Source organism: Neophocaena asiaeorientalis, unplaced genomic scaffold (assembly GCF_003031525.2).
Source record: "Neophocaena asiaeorientalis asiaeorientalis breed wild unplaced genomic scaffold, Neophocaena_asiaeorientalis_V1.1 scaffold105, whole genome shotgun sequence".
NCBI lineage: Eukaryota > Metazoa > Chordata > Mammalia > Artiodactyla > Phocoenidae > Neophocaena > Neophocaena asiaeorientalis.
Window position 1 is genome coordinate 1,108,791 of NW_020172162.1, and position 19,661 is coordinate 1,128,451.

Here is a 19,661-nt window from a genome sequence, read left to right on the forward strand (position 1 = left end):
ACGCTAAGATCAGTCAACTGACCAGCAGCTCATCTCACATACATGACAGAATTCAGCTAAGCCCAGAAGAACTGCCTGGCCAAGCTGCAGACTCACGGCGCAAATGAATGGTCGTTACTCTGAACCACAAAGTTTTGGCAGGAACTGTTACACAACTATGCTAACAGATACAACGTCCTTCGAGGAAACACGATTCTAGACCAAGCAACCTCTATGTGGGGTTTAGCTTCTTTCTTTAAGTCATGTGAAGTCACACTTCATTTCATGAAGGAGGTGCTTCATCCGAAGTCTCAACCTACCATCACTTTTCCCATCCTGTTGTGGGTATGCGTTGTAGAACATTCCCTTCCCATCGTGGGTCCAGGCCATACAGCTGAACTTGACTCTTTCGAGCACATCCGGAAGCTCTTTGGCCCCATCGACTTTCATGAACTTGATCGTCACCCAATCTGAGCCACTGGCACTCAGACCATAGGCAAAATATTCACCATCTTCACTGAATGCATAGCCTAAGGGACACATGAGAAATTGTCAGATGGTGAACATGCGGACACCACTCCCAGCCTTGCCCGCTGCCCACTGAGCTGTCTGACAAAGCTCTCTGTCACACATGGAAGCAGAATGTGGCAACAGGAGGAGCAGGCAACTGGTTGTGAGGAATTCTGGGGGCTCACCCAGGTCTCCCAGGAATTTGCCTTATGACCTTGGACAAGTTTCTTAACCTTTCCAGGCCTTAGTTTCTTCATCTGTAAAATGAAGTAATAGATTATATGACCACTAAGATGCTTCCATTAAAAAATGTTCTATAATTCAATAAGCAGTTCATTTAAAAGCAGAGCTCATCTGGGTTTATACGTGGAAGGAGGGGGGAAAGGAGTAAGGAAACTGCTTTTAGAGTAATGACTGAATGTAACAGAACTAAACCGGAGCCATTACATAATTTTTGGAATGGACTCCAAACTACTTGAAATCCCTCTTTACAACCTCGTTTTCTGAGCGTTGCTGGCACTCCAGGATTAATGTCCACACCATCCGACAACTAAAAGCCCAGGTAAATGAAGCCTGAGGGTTTGCAATGAAAACTCATGCAGTGCACATTCCAAAAGTGACCGTGAAAAAATAAGGAAAGCAACGCCACGGATGGACTAATGCACCGTCCCCCATTCTTTGGGGCCATCACAGACAGAATGTTCTAACCACTGTGGAATGTTTCTTGACAAATATTTATATGTTTCTATTAGCGTTATGATTATAAGGAATGTGTAGTGTTTGGTACCAGATACCGACACCAGAGATCTCCTCTTATGATGTCTGTTAAACTTCACTGGGGGTTAAAAATTATCCTAAGAAACACAACTATTTTCACGGGTTTCCTACTATTTTACATGAACTTCTACTAGTGAAAAATAAGGTTAAAATTTCATAAAACCTTCTTATTAATCACTTATAATTCCTATAAAATATCCAGGCTCAAACGTATATAAATGCAGAAAAGAGTCAAGAATGTGATGAGGAGTAAATATTCACTTTTTATTCTACATAAATTATATATAATTTAAAAATTTTCAGGAAAAATGTAAATAAAACACTTGGACTTGAAATATATGTTTAAAAAATCATATACTATCAAAAGAATCTGAATGTCTACCTATACTGTGACTTCCCTATAGTATCATTTTCAGAAAACTCAAAGACTGAGACCAAGTCCCATGTCTAATTTACCTTGTCATCCATCAGGGTCCATACATGACAAGCATTACATAAAAATGTTACTGGAATGAATTATCAGAGTGAGAGGTGAGACCCTGTTATAATGAAGTCCTCTGGATGAGTTGCAAGACAGACCTTGGTTAAAATGAAATGAACTTCTATTTAGGGTATATTACTGCACAGAATCAGCGTATTAGATTCACTCACAACTGGGCTTCATTTCCAAGACCAAATTCATGGAAGAATACTGACAATAAGCTGGCTGGCAACTTATTTCCAATACTGATTACTCTCAATACTAATGAGATTAAAGATCAACGTGTACATAAACAGCCTATTGGGGGAGAGGAGGAGGGAAGTGCTAAATGACTGAATGCCTTTATAAAAGGGTCTTCTCACACAGATCTGCTGGAACAGGCCTCTTTAATTCCAACCTAATCAGTTACAGGACTTCAGCGTTCCAACTGCTCAATTCTGTAGGGCTGAACCTACACTTGTGCTTTTTCTACAAAAGAGAAGATGCTACGGAGGAAATGCTGAGCCAACTTAACTGAAAACATCTAGAATACTAGCCAGAGATGATTCTCAGAGTGTACAATTTTTAAACCACAGAACCAGAGTGTAGACAACTTCCTTACCCTACAAGTGGTGCTTATGGCACAAACCTGGGGCTAATCTCATGGCCCATAGAGGAGGTTATCTCGGGGGAAGTTATTTAGGAGACATACGGCAAGTGCATACATATTTTTGCATACAGCAAAACATACTTATTCAGCTTTTAAACTTGCATCCTCTGGGGACAAGGTACCAAGTTGTCTAATTTCTACAAGACTGTGTTTTATACTTTTAATTCTAACACACTAACAATTAACTAAATTTGAAAACATCACTTTTTCCCCTCAAGGAAGCAGATTTCATAAATATTCTTTCCTGTTTTATATTTATAGTTAAAACATTCTTTGTACAACTTAAATTTCTTACAGAAGAGAATTAATTTTTTTCCAAACATAGACAGGTCTCAGAGAAGCTACAGAAAGTGATGATGATACTTAAAGATCCCAGAAGCCCTAGAAGCTAATTTAGGTCCAGTGTGAATTATTCTCTGGTCCTGCTTCATGCCATCAGAAGGAGATGTGACTACCCATGTGTTCTGAATTTACCGTGCATAAATCAGCTTTCCTGACACTGCGTGTGCGTCTGTTCTACAATAACGGTCCACACTCTGTCTGGTCTTTCAGAGCTGCGAGCGAGGGCCCTGGGACTCCCGTGGGCCTGGCTGTGTAGCTCTCACCTCGGAGCGCCACCGTGCCGTCATCGGAGAGTATGTTGGGGTCAAGGAACACTCTGGCTTCACCCTCTAAGGAATCCTGTACATATAATACTCGTTGGTTCTGCAAACCTGTATTGTAAAAATAGAAATACCTGGGGGACAGAGATGGTCTTTATTCAGCTATGGAGTTTTCTATTGGTGGAGAAAAACCAAATACACACAAACAAATAGAAAAAGGAAAACAACATACAAAGGTACAACTGCAAACAGGCCGTGCCAGGGACGTGGGGACTAGGGTGGAAGGTCCCACCATCTCCCTGTAGCTAGAGTTTGTTCCCTGAATTGCTTTAGGAATTCAAATAATATATTGTAATTCTACACATTAGCTAAATAAAGCCTGCTTTATTTCCTAAAATGAAAACTGATATTCAAATAAAGCAGTAACTTTTTCTTTTCAACGGAGAAGACAGCAGATTTGCTAAGATGAAGTGCTGGTTCCCATCCCTAGCCAGGGTGCTAGGGTAGGGGGTGGGCAAACCTTTTCTGTAACGGGCAAGACTGCAAATTAATTAAGCTTTGTGCACCATGCAGACTCTGATGCTGCTGCTCAGTTCTGCAGTTGTACGAAAGCAGCCATGAATAACACACCAACAGCGGGCGTGGCTGTGTGCCATTTAAACTTTATTTACAAAACAGGGGGTAGGCAGGGCTTGGCATGCAGATCATACTTTGCAGATCCCTATGTATGTGAAGTCTAACAAACTCTAAAGTAAATTTGTGGTAGTGGTTCCAAAGAGAGTTAAAAAGCAAACAGAGACTTATGTTTTAAGTGGGTGTCCGAGGGCAAGGAACAAGAGAGGTGAATTAATGGGTGCTGCATCTTGGCCCATTTCCATCCCTGGATGGAAGAAATGCATATAATAAGGTCTTTTCAAGTAGTATAAGCTAAAGAGAATTAATTTCAGAGGCAAACAAATTCCACTGCTGTCTATGAATCCTGCTATCTCACCAATTACTAGCCACGAGACAACAATCATTTCCTACAATCTAGATTTCGTCCTAGGACACATCTCTGCTAAATTTCTTGGTCCTTCTTTTAAGAAAGTGGTCAACAGACCAAAAAATATTATTCTCATATTCCAGCATAGAAGTGAATTGATTTTATAATGAATTACGTTTATAAACTGATAAGTTATTCCGAATTTGTACTGTAAAATTTAAGAATGTATTAGATCAGAAAAGTAAAAAGAAAATTAAATGAAAGCAACTTCACATACCTTCTCCCTTTCTTGAAGTGGCAACTATACTTGGGATAGTCATACAATTCAGTCATTCTCTCTTTGTATAAACCTCTGATAGGACACTGCTCAAGAAATGGTACAGTAATCTTGTTCTGGGCCTCCACAAAAGCCTGGAGAGAAAATTTAAATGAACAAGGCAAGTCAGATATAAAGTTTTCCATGGGGAGTGTTATCCATTAATATGTATCAGCAAGATTCAGCAATTTTACTCCTGGGAATATATCCTAAGGAAACAAAAACACTACGTCGAAGAGATAACTGCATCCCCACGCTCACGGCAGCATTATTTACAATAGTCATGACGTGGAAACAACCGAAGTGTCCACTGGTGGATGAATGAGTAAAGAAAAGGTGTGGAATATATATAGACAATCAAATATTATTCAGTCATAAAAAAGTAGGAAATTCTGCCATTTGGGACAATATGGATGGACCTTGAGGATGTTACGTTAAGTTGAACGGAGAAAGACGAATACTGTATGATCTCACTCGTATGTGGATTCTTAAAATACAAAACAAAACAAAAGCCCCAAACTCACAGAAAAATCCGATCTGTGGTTATCAGAGGCAGGGGATAAAGGGAGTAGAACTGGATGAAGGTGGTCAAAAGACACAAACTTCCAGTTATAAGATAAATAAGTACTAGAGATGTAATGCACAGCGTGATGACTACAATTAACACTGCGATATGATATATATGAAAGTTGTTAAAAGAGAATAAATCCTAAGAGTTCTAATCACAAGGAAAAAAATATTTTTTTTCTTTCTTTTGATATCGGTAGGAGATGACGGATGTCAACTAAACTTGTCCTGGTAATCATTTCATGACACACGTAAGTCAAATCATTATGTTCAACACCTTAAACTTATACAGTGTTGTACATCAATCATATCTCAATGAAACCTGGAAAAAAAGGATTTAAAAAATGTATCAGTGAAAGCATATTTTCCCTCAATAAATAACGACAACTAATACTTCCATGGCACTAAGTCTGCACCAAGCAGGTATTAACTCATTTAGGACTCATAATCCCATACAGAAGGTTCTGTTTTAGCCCAGCTTTCTGGATGGGGAGACTGAGTCTTAGAGTGGTCAAAAAGGTGCCGAATATTGCGCGGCTGCGAGTGGCAGAGCTGGCTCCCAAATCTACGCTCTAACCAAACACAGTATCAGCTACTCAGATCACGCACTGTCAAGACACTGCACTCACCCTGTGCAAGGCTCCACGCCCCTCAGCAGCTGGTGAGCCCCAAACATCAGAGTTAAAGAAACCAAGTTAGAGATACCTAGGTACTACTTTATCAACTTTTGTTTTTGGCCGCGTTGGGTCTTTGTTGCCGTGCACGGGCTTTCTCTAGTTGCGGCGAGCGGGGGCTACTCTTCGTTGCGGTGCGCGGGCTTCTCATTGCGGTGGCTTCTCTTGTTGCGGAGCACGGGCCCTAGGCGCGTGGGCTTCAGTAGTTGTGGCACCCGGGCTCAGTGGTCGCGGCTCACGGGCTCTAGAGCGCAGGCTCAGTAGTTGTGGCACACGGGCCCAGTTGCTCCGCGGCATGTGGGATCTTCCTAGACTAGGGCTCGAACCCGGGTCCCCTGCATTGGCAGGCGGATTCCTAACCACTGCACTGCCGGGGAAGTCCCATATCAATTTTGTTTTTGACAATCTTTCTAAGACCTTCTACCCTTGTCAACTCCAGAGAACTTTGCTAAATGCTGAAACTAAAGAATATTTAAAACAGAATTGGAAAGTGAATTGAATAAGTATGTCAACAATAATGGTTTATAAGATGAGCAAGAGATGGCCTGCAGGCCATCAGGAGACCCTGGCAGCAAAAGCAGGGGAAGGAGCAGTTTTTACAACAGATCAGTTGTATCCAAGCATAACCTATCTATAACTAAGCAGTTAGAAAATTTATAATACTATAATAATACTATAAAAACTTGGCTTCTGGGCTTCCCTGGTGGCGCAGTGGTTGGGAGTCCGCCTGCCGATGCAGGGGACGCGGGTTCGTGCCCCGGTCCGGGAGGATACCGCGTGCCGCGGAGCGGCTGGGCCCGTGGGCCAGGGCCGCTGGGCCTGCGCGTCTGGAGCCTGTGCTCTGCGGCGGGAGAGGCCGCGGCAGTGAGAGGCCCGCGTACCGCAAAAAAAAAAAAAAAAAAAAAACTTTTCCTTTTAATTCACATCTGGCTATTAGAAATGAAACAAGAATAAATGTTTCAGCTCTAAATTCGATCGAAGGTTTAATCAGATGTCTATACAAAGGTAAAACCCTTTTGATAGGAGAAAACTTCAGGAAATTAACAACTTGCTATACTTGGAATGGCAGGCAAAAATGCGTTATTATCAGAGTTCATCCAGATCTAAGGGCCGACCCCAGCTCCAAACGGTTTCTAAACGGGCTCTCCTACACAAACCACTGACCCCACCCTGGAGAACCACGATTGTATGCTGAGAGAAAGCTGTTCTAAAATTCAAAGTTTACAATGCACTTGAAAACAAGTGAGAAAGGGTGTGAGGTATGACTACAATGATGAATAACAGCTTTGCAAGAGGATAAGTTCAAGAGAAATGAAACTGTTATGGGTCACATTTCTTATTTCATTCAAACAGAAAATAACATTGACTGAGTCCCACAGAAATACAACTCCAACTGCTTATCACGAGGGCCTGGCAAACCTCGCCCTGGCCTGCTTTCCTATGGCACTCAAGCTTAGAATAGTTTTTATATTTTTAACTGTTGGGCAGGTGGGTGGGGGGGAAGGGCGGGCTGCAAACCCAGCAGTGACCTAGGTGGCTCACATCTACAATATTTCCTGTGTGGCCCTTGACAGGAAAAGTTTGCTGACCCCACTCTATCTCATTAAAAAGTGTCGACAAGGAGATTAACTCTTGTTTTTTAGTTACAAAGTCAATGCACAGCTGCGGAGCCACGCAGGGGCAGCGTTCTGGAGATGGCTCAGCGTGTACAACAGCATCACCTGGTTTCACGGGCGAAGGAAATGCCAGGCCTCCTTTACAGACATGGAAAGGGAGGCAGGAGGCACGGAAGGCACTCGGCCAGCACCACACAGCGAGGGGGCGATACTACTGAAGCGGAATCGTGTTCTTCCAGTCACTGTAACAGTGACCGAGGCCGACTCCTTGCCTGATACCGGATGTGGAGACAAAGCAGACCCACTGGGGAGAAGGCAGGCAGCCTGGGCTTCCTCTGATCTCCTCCCGCTTGGGCTGGGCAGCCCCATCAGGGTGCTGGAGTGTCGACAAGGATTTAATGTGAACCTAGTGTGCGTCAGTACCGATCCTGGCATGGTGGGTGGAGGGGTGAGAAGTCCAAGACAAGATCCCTGCCATTGTGGAGCGAATGTTCTACCGGGGGAGACAAGACACAAGCCAGAGGGTTACAGAGAACAGTCAGTCCTAAGGACGCACGCAGGGTAGCCGTGGGGCAAAGCTCCTACTCGAAGTAGCATCCACGAGGCGCGCAGCTCCTGAACCGCTACTGCCAGCCCACGGCGAGCGCAGGGACCGGGAGGGGGCGCCACAGCAATGTGACGCTGCTGTGACATCTCCGTTACATTTCACAAAAATATAAAGCTCCCACGGAAATTTGAAAACCATCTTTCAACAGCAATCCTGGGCAACACTGGGATGGGGGTGTCCTTACTTCTAGCAGGATGGCCAGGGAGGCTCTTCTGAGGCTCTGAACTGAGATCTAATAGGCAAGACGGAGCAGCTCTGTAAAGACGGGAAGAGCGTTCCAGACCAAGGAAACTGCAGGTGCCGGGCCCTGGGCGGAGGAGCTTGGCAGGTGAGAAGAGTAGGGAGGTCTGGGAGGCTGGGGATGAGTGAGAGAGACTGAGACCCAGGCAGGAGCTAGATCCCGTGGGCCCTGGTGGGCAGATGTGAAGTTTGAGTCTTCATTCCAAATGCAAACAAGCTATGACTGGGTGAGGAGACAGTTACATAGTCTGCTTTACCTTTTCAAAGGACTACTCCTGCTCTGGGCGGAAAACAGACTATAGGGGAGCAAAAGGAGAAATAGGGAAGCCGGTTAGGAAGCCGGGGCAGCGGTCCAGTGAGAGACAAGGTCAAGTGGAATGGCTGGTCTCTAAAGGAGCAGGAACGACCACTGTAATGGGAGTAGGGACAGAGAAGATGGGCACAGTTCATGCTCACATCTAGATTTGATGGCTATTTCCCAGAAGGGCCTCGCCAGAACATTCTAGCTGCTTAGGGCTCCCACCCTGAGGCCCCAGCAGACTGAGGGTCTTGGCTGGCCCCTTCCCCTTCCACTGGGGGTCCTCTGAGGAGGGAGCCCTGCAGACTTCGTTTCCCTAATCCGTCTGATTTGTGTTTGTACGAGGCTGCATCTAGGCCTTATACCCTGGATCTTGGAGGACCACGGCGGGTGCATGAGTCATAGATCCTCAGTTCATTTTCCCTGGAAAGGTGGAACTGCACCCTCCCACGGTTTCTCTATCTTGCTTTGCTTCTCAGCTACAGTTACAACTGCTGCAACAGAACCCATCTCACACCAAAGCAGGCACACTGGCTTTTCTCACTCAATGTTCAGAAGACCATTAAGCCAGCCGTCGGAATGCTACTAAATAACTAGGCTCATTACATACAATCTTGCTACCTCTCACCCACAAATGTTAGTCAATTACTTTAACTAGAGCAATATTTAAAGACTGCACCCTTCCCAGTCCAGTATCTAGATGCAAACAGTGTTCAAGTTCTTAAAAGTCTAAGTTCTGTCATAGTGTACATATTTATAATTTGGGCAAGTCCTTTTCATGAAGGCGGGTACAAATTTTCTGTAAAGGGGCTTTGTGAAATGCGGGGTTCCAAAGAATGCCAGTAATGCCTTCTTGGTCATTTATGGATTTAATAGTCTGGCTTCTGGGTCTGAAAATTAGAACAAATTTGGGGGAAAGGGAAAAGAGGTATAAGGATAAAGAAAAGAAAAACTGGAGGAATTGCAGAACGGTAAAGAAGCAGGGTGAGGGGAATGAAATTCTCCTTGTCCCTCACGAGTCTCAGCATCGAAAGTCACACTCCAGGATATTATTAAAATCACTGAAACCTGAAAGCCCATGAAATGACACCAGCGGCCGAGCCTTTAAAGGGGATCACCAGTTTAGAGTTCATAGCTACGGGTGAGTCTGAAAATAATGTTCTAAGAACAGCTGCTCAAAGCTAAGAAATCCAATTCACATTCCATTTTGCCTTGACTATCAGAAATCTTCAAAGCAAAGTTCCAGTTATGCAAGACGATTAAATCTGAGCGCTCTGCTGTGTAACACTGTGCCTGTAGTTAACGATGTCATACCGCACACGTTAACGCCTTAAACGCTGTTCAGAGGGCAGATCTCACGTTGAATGTTCTTACCATAACCTACAAAAAACAACAACAAAACAAAGCTACCTGGCAAAGGGTGGCTCGGTTTGGGAGCTGGAGGTGCCTTTACCTTCACTGTCTTCAGAAAGAATTTTTTTCAAGTTGTCCTCATATGTACTATGCTTTAATCCACAAAATATCTCAAGTCCTTCTACAAGCACAATTTTTACATATAGGAATAAAAAGGATGCGTACAGCTCCTCATTAAATAGCTATGTATACAGAACATCACGACAGGCAACACAGGACTAAACAGATGAATCACATGGATGAGATAAGAGCTACAGGAGAACAAATGAAGGGGAAACTACTGCTGGGATAGGGTGGTGTAGGCCTTGGGGAGTGGGGCAGGCAGGCAGTCCAATGCCCAGGAGGGACTTCCAGGTGGGAGACCCACTCCATCACGGGTACCACCCAGGTGAAACCAGGGATGGTGCTATCTACAACCCACAAACTTAGAGGAGTTTCTGCTGCAAATTATATGTAGGTGTGTGTAAATATATTATTTATTTAAATATATAGATACACACACACACACACACACACACACACAAAGACACGCACATATGAATGAGCTGGTTAAAGCAAGTGGTTGGTGCCACAGCACGGCCTGGCAGAAAACCCCGATCGTAGTCATGTGTGAAGGGCTGAGAGCATCCTGGAGGCCAGAGGAGGAAGCACACCTGGACCCACTCTCCCTGCTGGGAGCGTAGCAGAATTCGGAAATGACTCTCCAAGTGCAGGGATATGCCCATAAATGAGAAGGCAAGAGGTGGCAAAGCTCACCCCGGAGGCTGCAGGAGGACCCAGGGCCAGGAGGGCTGGACGGTCCCATGGAAAACCAGAGGCATGCCAAACAGAGAATGAGAGGCAGCTGCTGCAGGAGACAGCTTTAGAAGCGGAGACTATGGAGGAATGGGGTAACGTACAGGACAGATTTAGGAACCTACACCCAAAAGAGAGAAGAGTGTCCCTTATTTTCTAGTGCACTCCGAACTTTCAAACACTAGCAGTCCATCAGACGACAAAGAAAAGCTTGCTCGGGTCACGGTGGTAACTACAATGCCATTACCTCAACCCAGAGAGGGGCATTTCTCTTCCTGGTCCCACAAGCCCCTCTAAACCCCAAGGACGAGTCACGTCAAATCCAACGGGCGAGAGCCCAAAACCCACGGGGCTTGTCCTTGAACATTAAAAGCCCAGAGTGGGTGTCTCTCTTCTCTCTGGGACCATCTGCTCTCAGGTCAGGAAGGCTCCCACTAAGCTTCCCGCTGCATGTGGGTAACAGACCAGGTGGGGCCTTCCAGAAGCCCTGCCAGGACTCTTTCCACCTTCTCTGCCTGTCCCGCTGAAGGCAAATCAACTTGTTCCCTCACTGGGCTAGTTACTGTCAATCAAGGGGGAAGGAAACAGAGTCTCATTTCGACCTTAGATTCAAGCCTTGTTCTCAGATCTCGCCATCACCAGGGCGTCCCTTCAAAGTCGGAACACTAACCCTTTTTGGCTCCGTTCTTCGGTGTACACACTACTGACCAGAAGCCTGGCAAGGGCAGACGTGATCTGCACATCAAATCCAAACCTAACTAAAAATCCCACCGGGAGGAAGGTAAACACGTAGAAATCCTTTCTTGAATAATTCTTGTATCAGTGAGGGAATCCAAACTATAACAAGAGTATTTGAAAAATAAGAAAAACTAAAACATTAAGAATTAAAGTTCTTAACGCAAATCACAACTACAATGAGGTATCACCTCACACCAGTCAGAATGGCCATCATCAAAAAATCTACAAACAATGAATGCTGGAGGGCTTCCCTGGTGGTGCAGTGGTTGAGAATCTGCCTGCTAATGCAGGGGCAACGCATTCGAGCCCTGGTCTGGGAGGATCCCACATGCCGCGGAGCAGCTAGGCCCGTGAGCCACAACTACTGAGCCTGCGCGTCTGGAGACTGTGCTCCACAACAAGAGAGGCCGCGATAGAGAGGCCCCCGCTTGCCACAACTACAGAAAGCCCTCGCACAGAAATGAAGACCCAACACAGCAAAAATAAATAAATTAATTAATAAACTCCTACCCCCAACATCTTCTAAATAAATAAATGCTGGAGAGGGTGTGGAGAAAAGGGAACCCTCTTGCACTGTTGGTGGGGATGTAAATTGATAAAGCCACTATGGAGACCAGTATGGAGGTTCCTTAAAAAGCTAAAAATAGAGCTACCATAGGACCCAGCAATCCCACTACTGGGCATATACCCTGAGAAAACCATAATTCAAAAAGACACATGTACCACAATGTTCATTGCAGCTCTATTTACAATACCCAGGACATGGAAGCAACCTAAGTGTCCATCGACAGATGAACGGATAAAGAAGACGTGGCACATATATACAATGGAATATTACTCAGCCATGAAAGGAAACGAAATTGAGTTATTTGCAGTGAGGTGAATGGACCTAAAGTCTGTCATACAGAGTGAAGTAAGCCAGAAAGAGAAAAACAAATACTGTATGCTAACACATATATATGGAATCTAAAAAAAAAAAAAACTGGTTCTGAAGAACCTAGGGGCAGGACAGGAATAAAGACGCAGACATAGAGATTGGACTTGAGGACACAGGGAGGGGGAAGGGTAAGCTGGGACGAAGTGAGAGTGGCATGGGCATATATACACTACCAAATGTAAAATAGATAGCTAGTGGGAAGCAGCCGCATAGCACAGGGAGATCAGCTCGGTGCTTTGTGACCACCTAGAGGGGTGTGATAGGGAGGGTGGGAGGGAGGGAGACGCAAGAGGGAGGAGATATGGGGATATATGTATACATATAGCTGATTCACTTTGTTATACAGCAGAAACTAACACACCATTGTAAAGCAACTATACTGCAATAAAGATGTTAAAAAAAAAAAAGAATTGAAGTTCTTAGAATGTGGTAAAAACACTTCGAGTTGACATCTGTTTCTTTTCGGTACCTTTAGGAAGCCCCACTGATAGACTGGGGGTGGAGTGGCTGAGGTGTGACCTCTGCTAGCCATCAGAGTACACCCTCCCCGAGATCCAGGGATTGATCCAGAGCCGGGCAGGACATCCATGCAGGATGAGGCTCGAGGCTGATCTAAGGGCTTTGTTTCATGAATCCCACAGACATCAGGTCAGCTGACCTGATCTAGTCCACAGTACAGGTTCAGGAGTGTACCTGGAACAGGCTCGGGGGATGGTGTTGGTGCCTGGGTGTGCCATATGCTGAAGGACAGCGCCCACACTGTGATTGATGAGGTACATCTGGCCCAGGGGAGGTGCTCTGTACCCAAATAAAAAGGCTGGGCCTGGAAAATGAGTTATGACTTTGGGAAGTTTGGGGTTTACCCTCTCTCTCGATCAGATTTTATCATTTCTGGGTGCTGGCAGCTCACGCTGAATGTCACAGATAATGTTAGCGATACCTCTATGTTCTAACTATGCTAACTCCTTTCTACATTCTTCACATAAGTAAACCCTGTTCATTTTCATAAGCAGAGTCTTTCGGCGATTCTTCTCTACATGTAACAGTCAATAAAGTAGCTATGAACCCAGGCTAAGTAACCAGAATCCTTTTTCAGGGACTGAGGTGAACACCGGAAGGAGAAGTAATCTTATGAGGTTTGGGGTTGTCAGGACTGTGTAAAACCTGAAGGGGCAAGGCCCATCTTTCCCTACCATGTGGGAGAGGCTGCTAGAAAACAAAACAATCAGAGAAAACCAGATGACCTAAGAGACAAAGAGAGACAGGTTTCCAGAAATGTCATGTGCAGTCCCGGCTCAGGCTGTGCCTAAAGGCATGTACTGATCTTCAATTACGTGAGCCACTCATCTCCTTTTTTTTTATATGAGCTAGAGCGAGCTGGCTTTCAGGTGCTGCTCGTCAAGAGTCCTGACTGATACAGCTCTTCCAGGAGCCGCTCAGCTGGCCAAGCATGGGCAGGCTAGGAGAGGAGGAATCCACCAGAAGCTTGCCCAAGGGCTGGATAGGGAAGCCTGGAAAAGGTGATCCACCAATGAGAAAGAGTGAAATTTAACTGAACGTTCAAACCAAAAAGTTTTAAAGTAACAAAGCGAAATAAAAAGAAATGAATGAGCTAGAAAATTAAAGAGTACAACTTATAAGGCCTAGAACCATTTCTTTCTAAAAAGACAAACAGCAACCAAAAAACTCCCATGCATTCAACCAAAGTGCTGGCTAAACCAATCAAAAAAGGGAGAGAACTTACAGATGCTGGAAATTTGAAATAATAAAGAAAGAGAGACAGGGACTTCCCTGGTGGTGCAGTGGTTAAGAATCCGCCTGCCAATGCAGGGGACACGGGTTTGATCCCTGGTCCGGGAAGATCCCACATGCTGCGGAGCAACTAAGCCCGTGCGCCACAACTACTGAGCCTGCGCTCTAGAGCCCACGAGCCACAACTACCAAGCCTGCGGGCCACAACTACCGAAGCCCACGTGCCTAGAGCCCGTGCTCTGCAACAAGAGAAGCCACCGCAATGAGAACCCTGTGCACCGCTACGAAGAGTACCCCTGGTCGCTGGAACTAGAGAAGGCCTGCACGCATCAATAAAGACCCAGCACAGCCCAAAAAAACCCCAAAAAACAAATAGAGACACAAACAAGGAGAGTAAAGTCATTATAAGAACTATTTCACATAATCCCCTGTTAGTAAATTTTAAAATCTCAATGACATGGACAATTTTCTAGGAAATACAGATGACTAAAATTGATCCAAAAAGAAAGGAGATCTAAACAGAGCCCAAGAAATAACTGCAGTAAAAGAATTTGTCCCAAATAGCTCTAAAGATGAGGCCTTTTAAATTATCAAGCAGCTGGTTCCTGTGCTATTTAAACTATTTAATAATAAATGCAATGGCAAGCATTTATTAAGCACTTACTTGTGTCGACCACTCTGCTCCACGGTTCAAAAACATTATCACTTAATTTTACCCACAACCATACACAGTAGTTTTCTCCAGATTATAAATCAGAAAATTGAAGCTTAGGGGCTTCCCTGGTGGCACAGTGGTTAGGAGTCCGCCTGCCAACGCAGGGGACACGGGTTATAGCCCTGGTCTGGGAAGATCCCACATGCCGCGGAGCAACTAAGCCTGTGCGCCACAACTACTGAGCTTGCGCTCTAGAGCCCGAGAACCACAACTACTGAAGCCCGCGCACCTAGAGCCCACACTCCACAACGGGAGAGGCCACCGCAATGAGAAGCCCACGCACCGCAACGAAGAGTAGCCCCTGCTCGACGCAACTAGAGAAAGACCACGCACAGCAATGAAGACCCAATGCAGCCAAAAAAAAATTTTTTAAAAACTGAATCTCAGAGAGGTTAATAAGCATGACCAATGTCACAACTCTGATAAAATTGTGGAGTTAAGATTCAAACCTGTCTTTCTACCTCTAAAGCTGTTCATTAAATGAATATACACTACTGCTTTCCCATGAATAAACAGGTTCCAAGATTTTAAGGGTTCTCCTCAGCTGCTGGGGAGAACAGGGTAGAAAAAAATTCTGGAAGAAGGGAGACAAGTTAGGAAGCTACTGAATGCCTAGCTCAGTGGCAATGCATGCCTGAACCAGGCAGTGCCAGCAGGGATAAAAACAAGAAGGGTATGAGATTTTACACAGGCAGAACTGGAGCTCCAGAGAATGGTGTGTATGATTAAATAGAGAGCTGACCCAAAAGGTCAGAGTACCATCCAATGTTATACAGGAGAGACCCAGAAGTCTTTATTGTGACACATGCCTTGTTTTCCCCCAATGAGAAAATGAGAATCACAAACACTGTCCCTCTAATTTACAAAGACGCTATGAACAAGTGAGGCATCTATGAGGACCTTAACTCCTTGAAAGTGCGCTATATAAATCAAAGGTGTTATTACTGTTCTCTAATCATGTCTAAGCTTTCTCTAGGGCAGTTTTCCCAAGCCTTCTGGATCTTAAGAATTACCTGGTGAGGTGATTGGGAAATAGATTTCTACCCAAATCAGATGCTACAGAAGTAGAGCTTGGGCATGTCTATTTTTAACAAATACCCAGGTGATTTTTATGACTGAATGCTTTCCCCCTGGACATGGCAGCATGGGCTGGTGAATGGATTCCAGATACCCAAGAGAAAAGAAAGAGGCTCAGAAAAGTCAGTTATCTTTGTTCTTTAATAACTGTTTTCCCAAAGATACCATGTCTGGTATCAGCATTCTCATTGAGGACATGTAGATTACTGGAACCAAAGCCGAGTAGCTGCCTACGGGGAAAATATTAATGTTAAATGTACACAAGCACCTTAAGAATTTCATCAGTGGTTTGGGGTCTGCTTTTCTAAAACGGAGCTTTCCCTGGTGGTGAACAAAGGGGGCAAGACTCCCAGCCTCTACTCAAGATGTGGCTCAGCCTCCTTTCGGCACTGACCTCTAGCAGCTCAAAGGTTAAGTGGTTCGCCCAGCTCCAATCTCTGGTCTCCTAGGCTGATGTGTGAGTCCAGGCCAGCATGAGCCACATCTGTCTTGCTCATGACAACACATCCCTCTCCTCACCCCCATTTAACCCAACGCTTGGTGCAGTGGGCACACTGGTAAACCCAGGACAGGGGAAGAAGGGGAGGGCATGAGCACATATGGAGAAGGAAGGGGAATGAAACCAGTGGACCTATGGCATTAGGGCCAGCCAGCATCCATTCTCCTCCCCAGGGCTCTACCCTGCGTAGTGAGATACTAACTTCACATAGCTGTCCTGCCACTACAGAAGCCAAAGAGGGTCCCTAAGGCTTTTACCAAATCTTTTTTCATTGTCACAGTACAGCCAAGGAGTGAGCACACATCTGGAGCTTGGCCAATCAAAACTCCCTCCCCTGGGATGCAGTCACTTGAACAAGTGACAGAGGGCCAAATCACTGTAATCACTGATGCCATCAGCAGTGCTGGGTGAAAAGTGGAAATTCCCACCACGGAGTCCCACAACTGTCTGGTTCCTGCCTGCTCTAAGCCTGGCCCTCAGTGCATCCCAGGAGCTGGCCTCATATCCTTGCTATGACTTCCTTATTCGCCTAACATGGCCAGAATTCATTTCTACTGCTTGCCTCAAAAACCTCATTACAGAAAGCAAGAGAAAGAAAACAGAAAAAGACAAGCGAAAGCACTGCTTAGAAAAGAGGATGGCCCAGGACCAGCAAATTCTATCATACTTTTGACAATTACCCCATGCACAGATCAAAAGGATGTCGTTCTCTAAATACATATTTCAACTGTGGATTTATCAGAAGTATGTTTGCGAACATACATAAGGCTAAACCTTTCTGTAGGAGGTGGTGAGACCTTTAAGACCTGAGACGCCTTGCAGATTGAGATGATATGTGGTAACGGATTTACCTAGAGCATTTCCTGTTTCCCCTAGAGGAGGAACAACACAGTAGTAATTCTCAATCCAGGTCCTTACATGAAACATTAATGAATGGATGGCAGGGCGTTTCACAGGCCAGCTTTGCCAGTGGGTTCAGAAAACACCAGTTAAAAGAGGCACTACCAAATAGCTTTAAGGTAATGTTTGGCCTAGTTCCGTTGTCGTCCTTTAGAACAACTAAGCCATACTTAGATGCCACAGTTCCGTTGGCGGAGGTGTGGGGAATTCAGTGCTTAGAATTTAAGTATCTTTTTCTAAAAAACTAGAATTCAAAAGGAAAATCCTGCTTCATTTTGTGGATGAAAATAAAAAGACAGAGGCGTCTTTAAAGTTCAACATTCTGAGTAAGCAAATAAGAGGACTAGAGGCTGAAGGTCTACATCTCAAAACACTGAAGCAGCAGTGCCCAGGATGTATCATCTTTGTACAGAGCTCTGCTGTGGGGGGAAAATGAATTTTTACATGCATTTTCTCAGCTGGGTGTCATTAAAACCTTGGAGCTAGATGAATTGAGTGTGACTATATTCATTTTATAGATGAAGAAAAGGAATCCCAGGTAAGGTAGCTGGCTGTGCTCAAAGGCCAAGAAAATGAAAGACCAAGGGCTATGACTTCTATTCCCATCTGGCAAATATTCTGTTTCTCCACCCTGCCTCCCAACAGAGGTGACATGGGAAACACCTGGAAACTCACAGGATGAAGGAACTACTTAAAAAGAGGATATTCACAGTTTGTCCTGAAGTCTTTGAAAGAACACCATAAACCAAACCCAAAACCTAAAGTCTCCTATGCTGTTGATTATATCCAGTATTCCTCAGTTCCCAGTCAGCTTCATCTGCTGTCTGTTGGCTTAGAGACACTGAACTGGCCCTTCACGTTAGTGGAAGTCCTGGGAGCAGGCCTCTGCGGCCTGACAGCCTGAGGGGGAAATGCAAGTGGACAAAAGGATCGTGGCTCACCCAGCTTCCCACCAGTTTTTGCCCACGCTGGCTCTGCCCCACTTTAGGAAAGCACACCGCCCAGGGAGATCTAGGCCAGACTGATACCAGCACAGAGCAGCAACTCCTCACGCTACCTGCTTTTAGGGTTAACCTCAAAGAACGAAAACAAAAGCAAGCAAGCAAAGAAGAAAACCACATATTAGGATAGGCAGAAAGGATCCCAGGGAAAGGTGCTGACTGCCCTCAACTTTGTTCTCCACCGACCTCTGTGACATTAAAATACCTACACAGAAATCCTAGGCTATTTAAATACCCTAGAGATGATCAGAAGTCCTTTGAGATTTAAATCTTTCCTGCCAAGGAAGGGAACAGTGCGGGCAGAAAGGGGACGTTTCCAGCCTCTTTACCTGTGAGACTGAGGGACTGTTCTGTTCATTACCTTCACAGTCCCTTGTCAGCAGGTGTAATGGGCGACCCCCAACTACTCAGACAAATGGGGTGTGGGGGAAAAGACCTACATTCTGTATTCCTTTGATCCTCTCTGAAACAAATGGTGATGTACGTTTTTAGGACTGAACATAAAAACAATTTTTTTCTTTTTTTTTTTGCTGGTTCCTATTAAGAGTTCTTCTCTCATGATCCACAAGGGATGGAGCTGTTGTTACTGTCCTTTTGCCTGAGGCAGCTCTCAGAGAGGGAAAAATAAATTAGTCATTTGATATCTGCAGCCGGTATTCTACATTTGCTTACCTCCTGTACCAAAGCCCCAGGACAGAGCTTCTGTGGAAGCCGGACTTGACGACTAGTTACAATGACAGCAGCTATCCCATGAAAGGTGTAAATTCTTCCTTTCTGTATCTCCCCTTCACTAACTCAGTAACAAGTTCTGGAATATTCAACCAAGAGGCCTGAAGCCACAATACGATGGAGTAAAATGGGGAGACTCTTCAAAAGGCTACAAGGACATTGCTTCTATCTGGACTTTAGGGCTGCAAAACCAAGCCCAGGGATGCAGAGAATTTCTCACTATCAGGAAGGGGCGCAGATGGTGCCACGTGGACTGACTGCACCACGATGGACGGGGAGGCCAGGGGAAAGAAATACGCATTCGGTACTCTCACAGGGACCTGACAGCGAGACGACTGCTTCCGTAAACTGCAAGGGACTGAGAGGCAATGCAAAGCTGAGGGGGCACAGCAGTCCCCTTGCTGGTGACATAAAAGTCTCTACTACTCCCCAGGACGTGTGGTCCACCTGCACAGTGAAGAACACAGGACCATGGTAAGGTCACTGGATTGGGCAATGGGGCTGCCGCTGATCACGAAGAGAATGGTTTATATTGATGGGAGACAGGACAAAGGAAGAAGGGCTATCAGCTGCATGGAGGGGCGTGCAGAGTGGCTTATCGACAGGAAAAGAGGAGATGGCCCGTGATAGTGTCTGAAATGAGATCTGAACAGGGCACACCCCAAGGGGCCAGGACACCAACTGAGAGGAAGAAAGAGGCTGCAAAGAGCTCAGGCCGAGTGTGGGGTTTGGGGTTCACTTGTTTGTGTCCCACAGGAAACTCAGGAAGTTGAAGATTAGGAAGTGAATCACACGCACATTACTGTC

The 19,661-nt window shown here is 45.2% G+C and overlaps 1 protein-coding gene across 1 annotated transcript in view; it reads right to left on the minus strand.

The window, feature by feature from the left end:
* PREP (prolyl endopeptidase) overlaps positions 1–19,661 on the minus strand; it is a 187,548-nt gene that overhangs the window by 115,347 nt on the left and 52,540 nt on the right. The window contains exons 4-6 of the mRNA XM_024755306.1: positions 4,258–4,391; positions 3,002–3,132; positions 300–509 (exon numbers count right to left, since the gene is read on the minus strand). Of these exons, the coding sequence (XP_024611074.1) occupies positions 300–509; positions 3,002–3,132; positions 4,258–4,391 (475 nt within the window). The remainder of the gene's footprint in view (positions 1–299; positions 510–3,001; positions 3,133–4,257; positions 4,392–19,661) is intronic.